The following is a 20,917-nucleotide window of genomic DNA, read 5'->3' on the forward strand; positions in this document are numbered from 1 at the left end:
ACTTTAATAAAACTAAACACGAGGAAGATGAGACTTCCCACATGACACTTGCTGATGTCAATTCTCACAGCAACACAATTTATTTGGAAACAATACAAACTACAACAGTAAAATAAACTGCTGACCATTAAAACTTGTAACAGAACATCCGCCTCTAGCATTACTTTTCCGCAGCGTAATAGTCGATACCACTATTATTTTCCGAGTTTTGGTCAGGTTAATATTATCTCAGTTTTTCTGAAAACTTTCATATAATTTTATACACAGTATGTTATATTCCAAGCTAAAATTTATGGAAAGGCATTACTTTATTAAATATTTAAGTTTTGATGTTATAAGCGATAAGGGCTAGTCCTGACAGTACATTTAAAATTACTTTTTTAGAAACGTCCGAAATTACGAATTATTTGCACACTTAAAATTTCTATTATTAATTACGCAATCCTGTACTGTTTACTATGTTTATTTCTGGATCCATTTATGAAATAATGATCGAAATTAATTATGTAACGAAAACTGGTGTGAATTCGTTTATTAAGAAAAATTGTAAACCCTTTATAACATTGTTATTTACGCAGAGTGATGTGATTGGACGTATTTTTATATAATCCGCGCGAACAATGTAATTTCGGCTTTATGAATGTGAAAAATCAAAATACTGTATGATACACTAAAAGGTGAGAAAATCAGTGGAAAATATATTTACGTAAAAAAAAAAATCTGCACCAACCAGCTTCCAGTTTATTTAGTTCAAACCAATCGTGAGGAACTGATGATACATTTTCAGCTTCAAGAAGCAGACTCCTAGACAAGAAGAACTTGAGCCATCTCAACATGACAAGCTAAGTAAACTTCAAAGTTTATTGCAATCTTCGCTCCTCTCAAATCTTCATAAAAGACTTTCCTTATTAATTATTTGGACTGGGCATTGTTTAATGTGGACAGTAGATGCAAGAAGTAAGGAGGGGGGGATTACAAGCTGCAACAGCAGAAAGAGTAGCAAACGAGAAAGTTTTATTTATTGTGTGTACAGTGATAAGATTTGTAGGTGTTTTAGGCGTATTAAGGGTGCCACATCTACGAACAACAATGGTTCTAAGGCTGGTGGTCATCGATCCAAACTGAGTTTGGGTGAAGGATACAGGTATGTCATTCCATGGTGCTTCAACGCTATGACAGAGCTAATAAATAGCAGTGTCTGGAGAGTGAGGGAGTGCCAGTCTCTTTGAAAACCGTGACCACATGTTTTCAGTGGATGACATCTAGAAAACGCGTTGGCCAGGGCAACAGTCGGATACAATCTATATTAATCAGGATCGGATGAGCAACAGACAGTCTTGTGTTATTTTGCTGGAAGATAGCGTAAAGATGACCTCGAAGATAGGGCGCTGACACCGGCCTTAAGACATCATAAATTTAACGGTTGCTGTCTGAATTATCAAAGGTGATCGTGTTGAGAACCCGTTGGCACCCTATACCATCATGCCTGTATGACAGTGACAAATGCAATCTGCCAACATTCGTTCTCCTCAGAGCCTCCACACATGGATACATCAAACGTGATTCTGTATTCAGAACTGGAAATCGCCTGAAAATTTGATATGGTCACACTCCTGTGTCCAGTGATGACGTTGTACACATCACTGTCGGCGCACATGTGTCTGCTGCTGCGTCAAGGGATGCCGCCATGATGGCCGCTGCGCTGATATACTGTGGTACTCCAGACGTCAGGCGTCATAGTACTGACCGCCTGGACACTTGTGTTGTCCCAGACAAGCACATTCCCTGTCTCAACTTACGTGGCGTAGTTGTACGGTCTGTAACTGCCAAACAGACGACGTGTTGTTCTCTCTGTCCCTAGTCGTGTAGGGCCTTCGAGATTTTGTGTGTCGTTAAGTATAGCCTCACCGAACGCGTAGAGTCCATATTCGCATGATGCTTAACAATGCGAGCAACAGTATCATAGAACTATAAACCGCAGCCTCAGTAATCCACAGTACTGCCGCTACCGTATTCCTGCACGTGCTGCTAAACGTTTCTTCTTCGTACCCGAAGCATGAGACGATCTTCTCACAAACAAACAACTTTCAAATACGACTTCCGTGTCAGAAGCTCACTGCTTTACCTCCCCTTATACAGGATTTTCGGAAATTCGCGTTAAAAACTTCTGGAACTTGTGGAGGGGAATGAGTACATAATATTTTGAACAGGAACTCATGTCTGGAAACGAATTCTTTTCGTACTACAAATGTTTGAAAACATATTTGCTTGCTAGGTTTGCAACGAGGTAGTCATGGTGGGGATGCTTACATCGGTTGACTGATGTCACTTGAAGTTTGTCCTATCTCACTGACCTGGTTCGAACCTCATTCACGCATCTGTGTTAGAGGTGGTCTGGAGTGTTGGAGGGGATATGGATGTAGTTGTAGTTCATCCAAAACATACCGGACTGTGCTGGGAGCAACATCCATTGCACGCGCAATTGCTCGTGTACTCGTTGATGCTTTCTCTGCAATATGATGCAGGGCGGTCTCTTCCAGTTCGGGTGTGCAGCGTCTCCTCGGAATACCAGGGTCCCGCCTGATACGGCGAAGGTAATCCCTTCTCGAAGCCGTTCGGTAATTGTGACGAAAAGGGTACGCGATGGAGTCGGACGTTGTGCACAACGATCTTCATAAAGGCTACTAGCAGTTTCTCGATTACTATCAACTTCGCCATACAGAAGGATCATGTCGGAGTATCCTGCAAACGAGTACTCAAACATGTTGCTCTGTAACTCACAGACACCTGAATGAAGCTCAAGCCAGGTGAGAGAGGTAGGTTAAACGAATATAGCACGGAAACTGTAAGTTTCCGGACGTGGGTTCTCTTATGTACTCACTCTCCTTTACAAGTCCTAGAAATCTGTAACAGGAATTTCCGAACACCCTGTATACTGACTGTAGATGGCGTCGCTGCTTCTTACTTCGTGTGGCTGCACTGAAATGCTAATTACGTGCATGTCCTGGCATACAGTACACTTCATGGCAATCTGATGTTCCTTGCGTGTAGCTTCCTGGTGCTATAATTTTAATGGCCACCAGCGCAAATGTAAATCTGTGCAAGTATAGGAAAATTAGTAGTCTCTTTGACAATGGTCTAGTCGTTCGTAGCACCATATGCCTCTGATGCTGTTATTTACACGTCAACCCTCTTGAAAGTTGTTTTAGGAAATACATTATCGGTCTTTTGAAACTACTTGGTAGATTAAAACCTTTTGCCTTATTGGGACTAGAAATTACGGGTGAAACCTTGATGCTAGTGGGCAAAGCCCTTGCTCACTGAGCTAGCCAGGTGCGGCTTACAACCTACGCTCACATCACTTCTACGAAGACCTCTCCTCCAATTTCCAAACTTCACTGAAACTCTCCAGTATACCTTCTACAGCAAAGCTCTGGGTTCGAATGTCGATCCGGCATACGGCTGTAAGCTGACAGGAACTTTCAGCACAGCACATATTGTCTGAAGAGCAACAGCATCATTCTGGAAATAAGCCATTTCTCGTCAGTTTCCAGGAGTGTTAGTCCAGCGAGGTGAAGTAGGGTTTGTGTCAAGTCTGGAAAGTGGGAAAGAAGTACTGAAAAACTGAGGAAAGGAAGTGTTGAGGGTGTGGGAGTGAGCTATGGAGGAAGAGCAGACGAGATTCGAGACTTCTTAATTTTTTTTAAGATAAAGGTCTGGTCTTCATGGACAAGTGCTGTATGTATCGCTACGACTACGAGGACAATCAAACAGTAGCAACATACTGCTCCACCGCCGTCGTGAGAGCTGAAGATCCAATCATTATTGGGCAAGTTGATGCTGTTTTTTGGGCCTGCCATGGTGTGGTGCCGACTGATTATGTTCGTTTGGGGCAAACCATTAAAGAATGACACCACCCAGATCTCCTGACAGTCTTACGGGAGACTACTACAGTGGGAGTTTTTAACCATTGCGTGACGGGAGTTTCCATCATGACGGCGAGCTGGTTTTCGAGGTGGAACACTTATTGAACAGCCAAAATGCAGGCTCGTACAGCAAAGGCCCGTGCTAACTCATCCCTCGTGGGGAAAAATTGAAGGGTGGTGACTATATAGAGGAAAACTCACCAGGTTTCATAGTCGCAGCTTCATATTTTGGAGGCGATGATTAAAATTGCAGAACTTGCCCTCGCACTGTTACACATTTGGCTGTCGTGTTTAATGGAATACATTTTGATATTGAACAGAAACTCCTTTTGTTACTATCGGAGAAGCAGGCGTTGCAATGACTGTAGGGGACTGCTTGGCGGATACTCACAGGCGATAATCACGGATGTCCCTCCCGTTGACGCAGTGGGACGCTGTGAGTACATATCTGCTGTTGATGAGGACTCCACCGCAAAGGAACAGCAGCTGCCCATCCCCTGAAAATGCAGAAAAATCGTCACGAGGTACCACCCTGCAATTAATGAAATACGTATGAGGAAAAGGACAATATCTAGTGACATCTCTGTTAATAGTTTCTGGGACTAAAAACAACATTTCAAAGGCTGGAAAATAAATGAGATTCCGACTTGCTATAAAAGCCAAATGCTTACGAGAAAACAAAACGCTGTACTGCATTTCAAAGTAAGGCTTATTATGGTGACTGCCTCTTCAAAGATAAAGATGTGTTGTGGAACATGGTATAGATCACAGCAACAGCTATTCATAAACTACTCCTCACTGAGAACGTGTCAAGCACGCATGACGACCCTTATAGACTTTCACAATAAGTGCTTCGCAGAGTATGAAGTAATTTTAAGACCGTGAGTGATCATTTATCAACTAATACGTCTAAGCACACACAAACACACCGCCGCAAAAAAATTGCAACAACAAAAAGGAGTTGTGCGACGTAAACAAAAGTTGGTAGAGAGTTTCTAATCTGAAAGAGGATGTCTTCTCAAATTTCACGCCAGTCGCATAAGAGTGGCGGTAGTAGCACTACGATGACGATGCAAATCAGGTTTGCTTTCAATACACGCTGTAACGATACCTTTTGGATTGGACGTGGTGAGTTGATGTTAGTCTAGAATGCCATTAATGCGACAAAGACGCCATTATAAGCAACACATTGAAGTTGAACGAGGTCGTGTAATAGGGCTACGAGTTCGTTCAGCGATAATGGAGAAAGACTTGGAAGGAATGTAGCCACTGTTCATGATACATGACAGCAGTTGTCGAGGGAATGTACGGGCTCCAGATGGCCACTTGGTAGTACCGAGAAGGACGACTATCGTGTTCAGCGCACCAGCTGGCAACACAATGACAATGGCGAACTATTTCAGATCGATTACTTCAAGGTCAGCTCCGAGCCAGAAGCCCTTTAGCGCGCATTCCAGCGATCCAACCAGCCGCCGTTTTGCGTCTCTAGTGGTGACAAGCGAGAGCTCATTGGAGGAGGGACTGGAAGTATGTGTGTTTTCTGATGAAAGCCTGTTCTGCCTCGGTGTTTTTGATGACTGTGTGTTGGTTAGGATGAGGTGAGGTGAGCGCCTGCAACGATCGTTACGGCGGCGTAGACACACTGAATCTACACCTTGGGTTGTGCTCTGGGATGCGGTTTCGTATGACATTAACAGCACTCTCGTGCTTATCCCACGCACACTGACTGCAGTACGTCACTCTGGTGATTCGACCTGTTGTGCTGCCATTAGTGCACAGCAATCCTGAAGGTGTTTTCCAGCATGGAATGGCGTACCCGCATCAGTTACCCAAACTCAGTTTGGCTCGATGACCACCCGGCTCAGAATCATTGTTGCTGGTAGAGATGGCACACTGAATAACTCTAAAACACAAACAAATTTATCACGAAATCTTGCTACTGTAAACGAACATGCTCTACAGAGTGTCGACATACTGTTTCGGCGTGCTTGATCACCAGATCTGTCTCCAGTCGAGAACATATGGCACTTCATTGGACGAAAACTCCAGCGTCATCTACAATTAACGTTAACCGTCCCTGTATTGATCGAGCAAGTGCAACAAGCATGGAACTCCATCCCACGAACTGAGTTGGGGTTGGGTTGTTTGGGGGAGGAGACCAGACAGCGACGTCATCAGTCTCATCGGATTAGGGAAGGACGGGGAAGGATGTCAGCCGTGCCCTTTCAAAGGAACCATCACGGAATTTTCCTGGAGCGATTTAGGGAAATCACAGAAAACCTATATCAGGATGGCCGGACGCGGGATTGAACCATCGTCCGCCCCAATGCGAGTGCAGTGTGCTAGCCACTGTGCCACCTCGCTCGGTCCACGAACTGATGTCCAGCGCCAGTATAACAGAATGCATGCATGTTTGCATACTTTCATTCAGCATTCTGGAGGTTACACCGGTTATTAATGCAAATTTCAGAGTTATCTCGCGCTTACATTAACCTGTGATCTTGCAGTGTTGGTTGCTTGAATAAGGTAGTAATTTCATTACTCTATATTAATAACTTTTTGGTGTTTAATTTCTTCCGTGATTGTAGTTCGTGAAGAATTACTATGGACTGTCTGAGTTACAAGTTACAAATCTGTCTCGAACCTTCTGAAGAAATAAAAAAAAAAGTCGTCTAGTTACTCGCCACAGACCATCCACTCCCTGCTCCTCCTGCACTGCTCAAAAAGTGGACGACACCGATGGATGCTCTGAAATAAGGGATTGAGACTGGCCTCTAGGCGTATGGATAAAGCCAAGAAGTCCAGTTTCCGTACTCCAGAAGTTACCATAGCAACTTTTTCATATTTAACATACGCAAAACTCTATCGGGATAGTGCAATCTCTTTTCTTCCGTGGTATGGCTTTTTTCGAATCTGAAGTACGATTCAGCGATGTTGTGTCGGTGACCTGTGTGTACCCTATTTTACATCTGTTTTCTGATAACCATAGTGCAGCTAAGCAGACATAAAACTCGCACTGCACTAAACGTCTGGCGAAATAATCGCCTAGGCCACAGAGATAATGGAATAAGAATTCAGGCTGTGTACTTCTACAAATAACAAGAGATAATCCACAACTGAAATCTCGACTGTACTAGAAAGTGAAGGATGTGATGCTGTTTGACCAGCAACATTATTAATAAGTTACGCGTAGTAGGGTAGATGTCACTAAGCCTGAGGGGTGGTAGACTGTGACGGAGTACCGTCGATGGCAGTAGTGGAAGAAACCGTGCTACCACTTTTCACATGTACTCGATTAACAGTACATTAAATATTTCAATAAAACATAGTAAATAAAATAAGCAACAGTGGAACGTAATAAGCTGGACATAATAGATGAGAAAAATATAGACCAAACTATGATATAATGTCGTTTATACAAGTGTTCCTAAGATAGCACTTCCCTAATACGTTGCACAAAAGAAATGCTGAATTATTACTATATTTCAGATTAGTAGGAAACGGACATTTTCCGCATTTTAACACTGTATACACTGTGATGAAGGTTTATTACACGTGAAAACCGCGCGTGAAGCCGGACTCAGCTTGTCAACCGTCTCCTTCTACAATCAGCGGTTGAATCTTAAGTTAGCCCATGAGACGAGCACCACTAGCGCAACTGGTGATGTAATGTCCTGCGAGAGGTACTGATCCAAGTCCGTCAAATGATTTCAGTTTATTATATCTGCGTAAATTTTAGAAAGACAACTAAGACAGTCCGATAATTAACATTCATTTCTTGCAGTACTACCTGTAAACTTTATCTGATAGTCAGGGGCGAAGGATACGGAGAGTGAACATCCAGTCATCACAGACTCTACTGCTAGGAATACAGAGGGAACAAATTCCATCTTCCACAGGAGGTCCACCTTCTATGACAGCAGAAAAAAGAAATGGAGGCAACTAACTCTAAACTATTCGTGTAATCCAATTTTCAAGAATTTTGTTAAGACGTTCACTAATCTACATGGACACGTTGCAAATCACATTTAAGTGCCTGGCAGAGGTTTCATCGAATCACCTTCACAATAATTCTCTATTATTCCAATATAGTAGAGTGTACGGAAAAAACAAACACCTATATCTTTCCGTGCGAGCTCTGATTTCCCTCATTTTATTGTGATGATCGTTTATTCTTATGTAGGTTTGCGCCAACAAAAATTTTCCAATTCGGAGGAGAAAGTTGGCGAGTGAAACTTGGTGAGAAAATTCCGCTGCGGGGAAAAACGCCTTTGTTTTAATGATATCCAAACCAAATCCTGTATCATTTCAGTGACACTCTCTCCCCTAATTCACGATAATACAAAACGTGTGCTCTTCTTTGAACTTTCTCAAAGTACTCCATCAGTCCTATCTGGTAATAACCCCACACGGCGCAGCAGTATTCTGAAAGAGAACGGACAAGCGTAGTTTAGGCAGTGTCTTTAGTAGATATGTGCCATTTTCTAAGTGTCCTCCCAATAAAACGCAATCTTTGGTTAGTCTTCCTCACAACATTTTCTATGTGTTCTTTCCAATTGAAGTGGTTCTTAATTGTAATTCCTAGGTGTTTAGTTGAATTTACGGCCTTTAGATTTGACAGATTTACTGTGTAACCTAAACTTAACGGTTTCCTTTTGGCATTCATGTGGATGGCCTCACAATTTTCATTTTTTAGGGTAATTTGCCAATTTTCACACCATACAGATATCTCCTCTAAATCTTTTTTCATTTTGTTTTGGTCTTCTGATGACATTACTGCTCGATAAGCGACAGTATCATTTGCAAACAACCTATGACGGATGCTCAGATTGTGTCCTAAATCGTTTATATAGATAAGGAACAGCAAAGCACCTACAACACTACGCCAGAAATCACTTCTGTTTTACTCGATGACTTTCCAACAATTACTACGAACTGTGACCTCTCTGACAGGAAATAACGAATCCATGCACATAACTGAGATCATATTCCATAAGCACGCAACTTCACTACAAGCCGCCTGTGTGTACAGTATCAAAAGCCTTCTGGAAATCTGGAAATACAGAATCAATTTAAAATCTCTTGTCAATAGCACTCAGGACTTCGTGTGAGTAAAGAGCTAGTTATGTTTCACAAGAACGACGTTTCCTAAATCCGTGTTGACTGCGTGTCAATAGACCGTTCTCTTCGGGGTAATTCATAATGTTCGTCACTAGCGTACTTCACATACGACCAGAATCTCTTTGGATTTTCTGCCAGGTTTCGAGACAAAGTTTCGTTGTGGAAACTGTTATAATTATCTCGCATTGAAGTCCGCGCTAATTTCCGAGCTTCTGAAAAAATTGCAAATCTTGGAGATTTTACTTCCGTTTATACTGGGCATGTTCGTTTCGTTGTTTTTGCAACAGTGTTCTGACTCGCTTTTTGTACGAAGGAGCATCAGCTCCGTCGTTTGCTAGTTTATTTGGTGTAAACCTTTCAAATGCTGCCGATACTACACATATCAAAAAAGTTTGGCATCACCTCGGTTCTGCGAGTTCCGGAACCTGTACAGAAAACTGGAATAGAGATCAACATAAACATCATTTCCGCCCTTTTTATTGCTCATGAAAACCACACATTGCATGTTGTACCATAATACAGCGTGAACTTCCGAAGTGGTGGTCCAGATTGCTGTACACACCGGTACCTCTAATACCCAGTAGCACGTCCTCTTGCATTGATGCATACCTGAATTCGTCAAGGCATATTATCCACTAGTTCATCAAGGCACTGTTGGTCCAGACTGTCGCACTCCTCAATGGCAATTCGGCATACATCCCTCAGAGTAGTTGGTGCGTCACGTCGTCTATTAACAGCCCTTTTCAATCTATCGCAGACATGTTCGATAGGATACATGCCTGGAGAACATGCTGGCCACTGTAGTCGAGCGATATCGTTATCCTGAAGGAAGTCATTCACATGATGTGCATGATGGGGGCTCGAATTGTCGTCCATGAAGACGAATGCGTCGCCAATATGCTGCCGATATGGTTGCACTATCGGTCGAAGGATGGAATCCACGTATCGCACAGCCGTTGCGGCGCCCTCCGTTACCACCAGCGGCATATGTCCGCCCCATAGTGCCATCCCAAAACAGCAGGGAACCTCCGCCTAGCTGCACTCGCTGGACAGTGTGTCTAAGGCGTTCAGCCTGACCGGGTTGCCTCCAAACACGTCTCCGACGTTTGTCTGGTTGAAGGCATATGCGACACTCATCGGTGAAGGGAACTTGATGCCAATCTTGAGCGGTCCATTCGGCAAGTTGTTGGGTCCATCTGTACCGCGCTGCATGGTGTCGTGGTTGCAAAGATGGACTTCGACATGGACTGCGGGAGTGAAGTCGCGCATCATGCAGCCTATTGTGCACAGTTTGAATCGTAACACGACGTCCTGTGGCTGCACGAAAAACTTTATTCAACATGGTGGCGTCAGGGTTCCTCCGAGCCATAATCCGTAGGTAGCGGTCATCCACTGCCAGAGCGAGGCCATCGACAGCTCCTGTCTCTCTGTATCTCCCCACGTCCGAACAACATCGCTTTGATTGACTCCAAGACACCTGGACACTTCCCTTGTTGAGAGCCCTTCCTGGCACAAAGTAACAATGCGGATGCGATCAAACCGCGGTATTGACCGTCTAGGCATGGTTGAACTACAGACAACACGAGTCGTGTACATGCTTCCTGCTGGAATGACTGGAACTGATCGGCTGTCGGACTCCCTCCGTCTAATAGGTGCTGCTCATGCATGGTTGTTTACATCTTTGGCCGGGTTTAGTGACATCTCTGAACAGTCAATGGGACTGGGAACCGGGGTGAAGCAAACCTTTATTTGATGTTTGTATTTCTTTGAATTCAAGCCACATCTAGTCTACACGTACATTCTTAATTTGGAAGGAGTGGAGATTGTCTCTCAGGAAGGCGCCAAGTGAATTTTTATCTGCTTATTTTAATGGGCATATTTTTCATTTATTTTTGGAGCAATTGGGGCTTACAATACTCAGTCTCGCTACGACAATCCTGCGTTCACTAATCCCAGTATTCGTTATGATGCTCGTTATCAGCTCAGGATTATTTGTTGTTAAGAGGTCAAGTATGTTTCACAATCGTTCACTGTTCGCGTGGGCTCATGAACTAACTGTTCGGAGTAATTTTCAGAGAATGCATTTAGCACAATTTCGGATGATGTTTTATGCGTACCTCCTGATTTAAACATGCATTTTCGCCAACTTATCGGGGGTAAATTAAAGTCGCCATCAACTATAATTCTACGAGTAGGGTACGTCTTTGAAGTTAAACTCAAGTTTTCTTTGAACCATTCATAAATTGTACCATTTGAATTTGGAGGTTAGTAAAAGGAGTGACCTCTGCCCATACTAACTCACTGGAACTATCCTCGTCAACCTCGCGACAAGACAAACTACTTCGAACAGCAACAAACACGCCACCGTGAACTGTGTTTAGCCTATCCTTTCGGAACACCGTTAGGTTCTCCGCAAACATTTCGGCTGAACTTACCTCCGGCTTTAGCCAGCTTTAAATCCTGTAACGATTTGAGCATCAGTGTTTTCTATTAGCGCTTGAAGCCCTTGTATTTTCCCAACACAGTTAAGACAATTTACAACTGTTATACCGATGGTTCCTGTATCTGCCTGTGTTCGGCCTGCACCCTTTGAGACTGAAGCCCTTTTTGTGTTTTCCCGAGACCGTCGAACCTAAAAAACCGCCCAGTCCACGCCACACGACCCCGCTACCCATATAGCCGCCTCCTGATCTGTTCAGCGGAGCCCGAAACCCAATCACCCTTTGGCGTAAGTTGAGGAATCTGTAGCGCTGATCTGTTCAGCGGAGCCTGAAACCCAATCACCCTTTGGCGTAAGTTGAGGAATCTGTAGCCTACACGGTCGCAGAACCGTCTACGCCTCTCATTCAGACCTTCCACTCGGCTCTGTACCACACGTCCGCAATCGGTCCTGTCGACTATGCAGCAAATTGTCAGTTCTGCTTTCATCTCGCAAGCAAGACTGGCAGCCTTTACCACTTCTGTCAGCCGCTCGAAACCAGAGAGAATCTCTTCAGATTCAAAATGACACACATGACTGGTATCACTGTGAGCCACCGACTGCAGTTGGCTGCACCGTGTGCTCTTCATGGCATCCGGAAGCACCCGTTTCACGTATGGAATGAGTCCACCCGGTATACACACGGAGTGCACATTGGATTTCTTCCCCCTCTTGTCATCCATGTCCCTAAGGGGTCCCACAACGCCCCTAACATTGGAGCTAACGGTATTTATTACTTCAAATTATGCACCAAAATGTAGAAACAAAACATTCACTAGTGGCAAGTATAGTGCTACTGCTGCTAAAATTACTAAGGCTCGCTGTGATCACAGACAAAGCGCTAAAGGCCTGAAATCAACCGCCTTACTTTGAATTCAGAACAAGGGAGCCTGGAACCCTAGAGAAAATATAAAAATACTACGTACTCGTAAAGGAATGCGAATGGATAGCTGATGGGCCGAGAAAGTTCTCTATTAAACTGCAAGAGATAATAAAAAAGCTCTACGACAACGTAATGGAACATAGTTACATTACATCGGAAAACATGCAGAAGCGACATGGATGTGTATACTTAACGGAAGATCGCAATACTTGATAAATTCTAGAGGAGAATTTGATACGGTTGTAGATGTCAAATGGCTGCTGCAGTTCGTGCTACTGATGATGACGATTTTGATGTGATGACAATTAATAGAAAACCCACAACACGCGAAAAGCAGCCATGTTGCATAATGTTGCTGACTGTATTCACTCACATGAATAAATTGATAGGCATTTCAAACGTTCTAACAAAAATGGTTCAAATGGCTCTGAGCACTATGGGACTTAACATTTGAGGTCATCAGTCCCCTAGAACTTAGAACTACTTAAACTAACCTAAGGACATCACACACGTCCATGCCCGAGGTAGGATTCGAACCTGCCACCGTAGCGGTCGCGCGGTTCCAGACTAAAGCGCCTAGAACCGCTCGGCCACAATGGCCGGCAAACGTTCTAACATTCACAAAATTTGCTAACAATCGAGGAGAAACTAGTTCGTGACTCTGAAATGTTTTATTAGAGTTGTTGTTGTTGTGGTCTTCAGTCCTGAGACTGGTTTGATGCAGCTCTCCATGCTACTCTATCCTGTGCAAGCTTCTTCATCTCCCAGTACCTACTGCAACCTACATCCTTCTGAATCTGCTTAGTGTATTCATCTCTTGGTCTCCCCCTACGATTTTTACCCTCCACGCTGCCCTCCAATACTAAATTGGTGATCCCTTGATGCCTCAGAACATGTCCTACCAAACGATCCCTTCTTCTTGTCAAGTTGTGCCACAAACTCCTCTTCTCCCCAATCCTATTCAGTACCTCCTCATTAGTTTTGTGATCTACCCATCTAATCTTCAGCATTCTTCTGTAGCACCACATTTCGAAAGCTTCTATTCTCCTTTTGTCCAAACTATTTATCGTCCATGTTTCACTTCCATACATGGCTACACTCCATACAAATACTTTCAGAAATGACTTCCTAACACTTAAATCTATACTCGATGTTAACAAATTTCTCTTCTTCAGAAACGCTCTCCTTGCCATTGCCAGTCTACATTTTATATCCTCTCTACTTCGACCATCATAAGTTATTTTGCTCCCCAAATAGCAAAACTCCTTTACTACTTTAAGTGTCTCATTTCCTATTCTAATACCCTCAACATCACCCGACTTAATTCGACTACATTCCATTATCCTCGTTTTGCTTTTGTTGATGTTCATCTTATATCCTCCCTTCAAGACACCATCCATTCCGTTCAACTGCTCTTCCAAGTCCTTTGCTGTCTCTGACAGAATTACAATGTCATCGGCGAACCTCAAAGTTTTTATTTCTTCTCCATGGATTTTAATACCTACTCCGAATTTTTCTTTTGTTTCCTTTACTGCGTGCTCAATATACAGATTGAATAACATCGGGGAGAGGCTACAACCTTGTCTTAGTCCTTCCCAACCACTGCTTCCCTTTCATGTCCCTCGACTCTTATAACTGCCATCTGCTTTCTGTACAAATTGTAAATAGCCTTTCGCTCCCTGTATTTTACCCCTGCCACCTTCAGAATTTGAAAGAGAGTATTCCAGTCAACATTGTCAAAAGCTTTCTCTAAGTCTACAAATGCTAGAAACGTAGGTTTGCCTTTCCTTAATCTTTCTTCTAAGATAAGTCGTAAGGTCAGTATTGCCTCACGTGTTCCAGTATTTCTACGGAATCCAAACTGATCTTCCCCGAGGTCGGCTTCTACTAGTTTTTCCATTCGTCTGTAAAGAATTCGTGTTAGTATTTTGCAGCTGTGGCTTATTAAACTGATTGTTCGGTAATTCTCACATCTGTCAATACCTGCCTTCTTTGGGATTGGAATTATTATATTCTTCTTGAAGTCTGAGGGTATTTCGCCTTTCTCATACATCTTGCTTACCAGATGGTAGAGTTTTGTCAGGACTGGCTCTCCCAAGGCCGTCAGTAGTTCCAATGGAATGTTGTCTAGTCCGGGGGCCTTGTTTCGACTCAAGTCTTTCAGTGCTCTGTCAAACTCTTCACGCAGTATCGTATCTCCCATTTCATCTTCATTTACATCCTCTTCCATTTCCATAATATTGTCCTCAAGTACATCGCCCTTGTATAGACCCTCTATATACTCCTTCCACCTTTCGGCTTTCCCTTCTTTGCTTAGAACTGGGTTTCCATCTGAGCTCTTGATGTTCATACAAGTGGTTCTCTTATCTCCAAAGGTCTCTTTAATTTTCCTGTAGGCAGTATCTATCTTACCCCTAGTGAGATAAGCCTCTACATCCTTACATTTGTCCTCTGGCCATCCCTGTTTAGCCATTTTGCACTTCCTGTCGATCTCATTTTTGAGACGTTTGTATTCCTTTTTGCCTGCTTCATTTACTGCATTTTTATATTTTCTCCTTTCATCAATTAAATTCAGTATTTCTTCTGTTACCCAAGGATTTCTACTAGCCCTCGTCTTTTTACCTACTTGATCCTCTGCTGCCTTCACTACTTCATCCCTCAAAGCTACCCATTCTTCTTCTACTGTATTTCTTTCCCCCATTCCTGTCAATTGTTTCCTTATGCTCTCCCTGAAACTCTGTACAACCTCTGGTTCTTTCAGTTTATCCAGGTCCCATCTCCTTAAATTCCAACCTTTTTGCAGTTTCTTCAGTTTTAATCTACAGGTCATAACCAATAGATTGTGGTCAGAGTCCACATCTGCCCCTGGAAATGTCTTACAATTTAAAACCTGGTTCCTAAATCTTTGTCTTGCCATTATAGAATCTATCTGATACCTTCCAGTATTTCCAGGGTTCTTCCATGTATACAACCTTCTATCATGATTCTTAAACCAAGTGTTAGCTATGATTAAGTTGTGCTCTGTGCAAAATTCTACCAGGCGACTTCCTCTTTCATTTCTTAGCCCCAATCCATATTCACCTACTACGTTTCCTTCTCTCCCTTTTCCTACACTCGAATTCCAGTCACCCATGACTATCAAATTTTCGTCTCCCTTCACTATCTGAATAATTTCTTTTATTTCATCATACATTTCTTCAATTTCTTCGTCATCTGCAGAGCTAGTTGGCATATAAACTTGTACTACTGTAGTAGGTGTGGGCTTCGTATCTATCTTGGCCACAATAATGCGTTCACTATGCTGTTTGTAGTAGCTTACCCGCGTTCCTATTTTCCTATTCATTATTAAACCTACTCCTGCATTACCCCTATTTGACTTTGTGTTTATAACCCTGTAGTCACCTAGTAGTGGAAACATTTTGAATCTGTTGATACTACCAGCCGGCCGGGGTGGCGAACGGTTCCAGGCGCTACAGTCTGGAACCGCGCGACCGCTACGGTCGCAGGTTCGAATCCTGCCTCGGGCATGGATGTGTGTGATGTCCTTAAGTTAGTTAGGTTTAAGTAGTTCTAAGTTCTAGGGGACTGATGACCTCAGAAGTTAAGTCCCATAGTGCTCAGAGCCATTTGAACCATTTTTTGTTGATACTACCATGTTCCAAGTCGGTGTATCTTGCAGCTGAGTATCGATAGGATTTCCATTGCTATTAGCAGCTACATTGAGATGACTTGATAGTATATGACTAGATTAAAATCTTGATACTGGGAAGCGTCATTTGGATTGAAGAAACATCAACTGACTCTTCCGTATAAACTCTTTATTTCGAAGTGTTGTTTTACACTGGTGCTATGATAGAATACTGTGATATTTATTCATAATTCTTCTGGGTATAGACCGTGTCGTGCTCTAAAATGATCTACCTACGTATCGGTCACCGTTGAAGTGGCCTTCATCAGAGTACGCAATACTAGTGGGGCAGCATATGTTCATTTGTAGTATGCACTATTTGACCTAAAGTATACAGATATCTGTCAGTGGACATTAATATGGGTTATTTCCGTCCTTCGAGTTTGTGAGGACTTTAACTACACTGGGGACATTTTCATTGAGACTGAATATCTGTGGATGAGTGTCACTCATTTTTTATATCCAATATCAATGAGAAACGGAACGACGGCTGATCAGTATGTGAGGACTGATGGAATCGTCTTCAGCCTCGTTTTTAAAGTTTGTTCATTTAGTGCACTGCATAAAGGAACTTTAGAAACACATGGCTAAAGGTGGATCCATCAGTCCTCACAGAATGTCAGTCTATTCTTCCTCAAGAGCGTTAACCAGGAAATGTGGTGATGGCCGAAGCTGGGGTCTGGAGCGAAGTCGATGTTCTAACCCATGCCCAAGGGTTTCCTTTGGGTACAGGTCGAGACTCTGGGCGCGCCACTCCACTTCAGGAATGTTATTGTCCACAGATCACTGCCTTGCAGATGCTGCTCTATCACAGAATTAATTGTCATGCTGATACAAGCAATCATCGTTTGTGAACTGTTCCTCTCCTGTACGCAGCACACAGTGATGTAAAATGTGTTTATATGCTGCCGCATTTAGATCAGAGATTATGTAAGAGTTTAACGTCCTGTAGTTACCGCATTTGCATTTTATTAACCTCAGTAAGGAGGCCACACCTGAACCACTAAAAACATTCTCATACCGTAAAACCATGTCCATTGTATTTCACTGTTGGCATTAGACATGGTGTCAGGTAACGCTTCCGGACAATCGCCAAATCCCGACCCTTCCACCGGACTGCCACAGGACATAGGCAGTTTCTAGTCATCCACCGTTCAGTGGCTTGCTCTTCACACTACCTAGAGCATCGCTTAGCTCTGACGACAGTTCAAAATGGTTCAAATGGCTCTGAGCACTTTGGGACTCAACATCTGAGGTCATCAGTCCCCTAAAACTTACAACTAAATAAACCTAACTAACCTAAGGACATCACACACATCCATGCCCGAGGCAGGATTCGAACCTGCGACCGTAGCGGTCGCGCGGTTCCAGACTGAAGCGCCTAGAACCGCTCGGCCACTCCGGCCAGGTGACGACAGTAATGCGTGCCTTATGAGGAGCTATTCGACCACTGCATCCCCTCTTTCAACTCCATACGCACAGTCATTGTGCAAGATGGACTGCTGATATTACTTTGAAGGTCACTGATTTCATGTAATTTTTTACAACCATCCTCAGCAATGCTCGAGGGTGACTGTCCATCAGTACGATGCGTTTTTTTTATATGTGGTTGCCCTCTTCACAATCACGCCACCAACAGTCGACTTGGGCAGCTTTAGAATGATTGAAATGTTTTTGGATTTTCTTTGTGTGACATCCAATGACCAGTGCACATTCGAAATCACAGAGCTCTTCTAAGCACCGCATTTTACTGTTACAGCTTCTCTACTCACTATACAATACTTTCTGCTTCCTTATATACTAGCAGGCTCGCCTTTCGTGACGTGTAGAGCTCACTTCCACGTTTCGTGGGGGTGTCCGTATATTTTTGATCAGGTAGCCTATAGTTATCACTGCCGCCTCCACAAGGAACGTAAATAAAATTCAACATAGGATTGGCTTTTGGTTGTGGAGGGTAAGTGAGCGTAAGTGTGCTGTTGTTGATTGTAATTTAATGTGGAATTATGTTGGCGAATCAGTGGGAGCTGCTACTCCCACGGTGTCAGTTTGTAGTTAGTACGGATCAGCACATTTTGCACCGGCGTACGTAACGGCACAGCGTCGCAGTCTGTTTATATGCCGGCTACCTCTCGTAACCAAGATGATGGAGGCCTTGACAATTATCGTGTCTCACGTTGGTGGGCCGCTTGACTATCTCGATCGCTCCCGTGGGCCGGCCGCGGTGGTCTAGCGGTTCTGGCGCTGCAGTCCGGAACCGCGGGACTGCTACGGTCGCAGGTTCGAATCCTGCCTCGGGCTTGGGTGTGTGTGATGTCCTTAGGTTAGTTAGGTTTAAGTAGTTCTAAGTTCTAGGGGACTTATGACCTAAGATGTTGAGTCCCATAGTGCTCAGAGCCATTTGAACCATTTTTTTCGCTCCCGTGTCCCCATTTTCAACTTAAGTGGCAGCCTAGCTAGCACACTAGCCTTCTCGAACTGTATATACTTCCCAGATTGATATTACTATTTTGTCGCTGCAGTTTTATGTTGTTATCCAAGTTGTATGTGTTACTTGTACTCCTTTTCGGTGAGTTATTACAAGTCGCTCCGTTTCTCTGCGTAAACTGCTCCACAATTCCAGCTGGCGTCATACACTCCCGGCGTGCGCTGCGTTTCGATTGTTTCTTTGGTGGACCACAGCAGGTCGCTAATTCTGTTGCTGCTCCGATAGACCGATTTACTACTCGAGCGGCGTAACTCGAAACGTTATATCATTTGACAATACTACCTCCTCGACAATCTACAAACCTCGTGTACTTTTTCCCCCTTTTTCCTGTTGTATTGTTGGGTAGCTGGAATGCGGGTACTCACTTGCGCGGTACCTGAGCAACGCGAGCCAGGGGTACTCGTCTATCTCGGTTGTCTTGCCACCGAAGATGCGCTCCGAGAAGTCGACGCCGCATTCGGTGGGCAGCAGGCGTGCATTGGGGTGGTCCGACTCCTGCTGTTGGCGCTGGTTGGTCGGCTCGGGGCGCCGCGTCGTCGTCTGCTCCTCCACCTGGGGCGGCTCGTACTGGAAGCCCTGTGTGGGAGACGTGCAGTGAGCAAATGCTCGCGGTTCAGGGACGCCATCGAGTGTGGTGCAGCCGGTCCTCCAGCTGTTCTTCTCGTTCTTTTTTATAATAATAATAATGGTAAAAGAAATTTGACAACATAATAATTACTGGTTACTGCAATTCCTTTCTAATAAACAAATTTTACATAGGACGTGTTTGATTTACAGAAAAGTAATCTTACGCAAGCACAAAATATAGTCCTCAGTTTCACAACATATATTTAATTTATTTAGTTTTTATTGGGGCGAGCTTATGATAATCACGCCCTCTCTCACATCTGGCAAGGCGTTCTGCATATTATACATTATTTTTACACTTGGGAGTAGTGAAAATACAAACAGCGGAGAGTAGTAGTAGCTATAGTAGATAAGAGCAGAGTTTATGTTAGTTCATAAAAGGCAGAAAGTGAAGGCAGGTAACATACACTCCTGGAAATGGAAAAAAGAACACATTGACACCGGTGTGTCAGACCCACCATACTTGCTCCGGACACTGCGAGAGGGCTGTACAAGCAATGATCACACGCACGGCACAGCGGACACACCAGGAACCGCGGTGTTGGCCGTCGAATGGCGCTAGCTGCGCAGCATTTGTGCACCGCCGCCGTCAGTGTTAGCCAGTTTGCCGTGGCATACGGAGCTCCATCGCAGTCTTTAACACTGGTAGCATGCCGCGACAGCGTGGACGTGAACCGTATGTGCAGTTGACGGACTTTGAGCGAGGGCGTATAGTGGGCATGCGGGAGGCCGGGTGGACGTACCGCCGAATTGCTCAACACGTGGGGCGTGAGGTCTCCACAGTACATCGATGTTGTCGCCAGTGGTCGGCGGAAGGTGCACGTGCCCGTCGACCTGGGACCGGACCGCAGCGACGCACGGATGCACGCCAAGACCGTAGGATCCTACGCAGTGCCGTAGGGGACCGCACCGCCACTTCCCAGCAAATTACGGACACTGTTGCTCCTGGGGTATCGGCGAGGATCATTCGCAACCGTCTCCATGAAGCTGGGCTACGGTCCCGCACACCGTTAGGCCGTCTTCCGCTCACGCCCCAACATCGTGCAGCCCGCCTCCAGTGGTGTCGCGACAGGCGTGAATGGAGGGACGAATGGAGACGTGTCGTCTTCAGCGATGAGAGTCGCTTCTGCCTTGGTACCAATGATAGTCGTATGCGTGTTTGGCGCCGTGCAGGTGAGCGCCACAATCAGGACTGCATACGACCGAGGCACACAGGGCCAACACCCGGCATCATGGTGTGGGGAGCGATCTCCTTCACTGGCCGTACACCACTGGTGATCGTCGAGGGGACACTGCATAGTGCACGGTACATCCAAACCGTCATCGAACCCATCGTTCTACCATTCCTAGACCGGCAAGGGAACTTGCTGTTCCAACAGGACAACGCACGTCCGCATGTATCCCGTGCCACCCAACGTGCTCTAGTAGGTGTAAGTCAACTACCCTGGCCAGCAAGATCTCCGGATCTGTCCCCCATTGAGCATGTTTGAGACTGGATGAAGCGTCGTCTCACGCGGTCTGCACGTCCAGCACGAACGCTGGTCCAACTGAGGCGCCAGGTGGAAATGGCATGGCAAGCCGTTCCACAGGACTACATCCAGCATCTCTACGATCGTCTCCATGGGAGAATAGCAGCCTGCATTGCTGCGAAAGGTGGATATACACTGTACTAGTGCCGACATTGTGCATGCTCTGTTGCCTGTGTCTA

The 20,917-nt window shown here is 44.5% G+C and overlaps 1 protein-coding gene across 1 annotated transcript in view; it reads right to left on the bottom strand.

Moving 5' to 3' along the window:
- Positions 1-20,917, bottom strand: part of LOC126177426 (serine protease easter-like) — a 155,113-nt gene that overhangs the window by 54,476 nt on the left and 79,720 nt on the right. The window contains exons 3-4 of the mRNA XM_049924455.1: positions 18,948-19,158; positions 4,318-4,423 (exon numbers count right to left, since the gene is read on the bottom strand). Of these exons, the coding sequence (XP_049780412.1) occupies positions 4,318-4,423; positions 18,948-19,158 (317 nt within the window). The remainder of the gene's footprint in view (positions 1-4,317; positions 4,424-18,947; positions 19,159-20,917) is intronic.

Source organism: Schistocerca cancellata, chromosome 1 (assembly GCF_023864275.1).
Source record: "Schistocerca cancellata isolate TAMUIC-IGC-003103 chromosome 1, iqSchCanc2.1, whole genome shotgun sequence".
Taxonomy (NCBI): domain Eukaryota; kingdom Metazoa; phylum Arthropoda; class Insecta; order Orthoptera; family Acrididae; genus Schistocerca; species Schistocerca cancellata.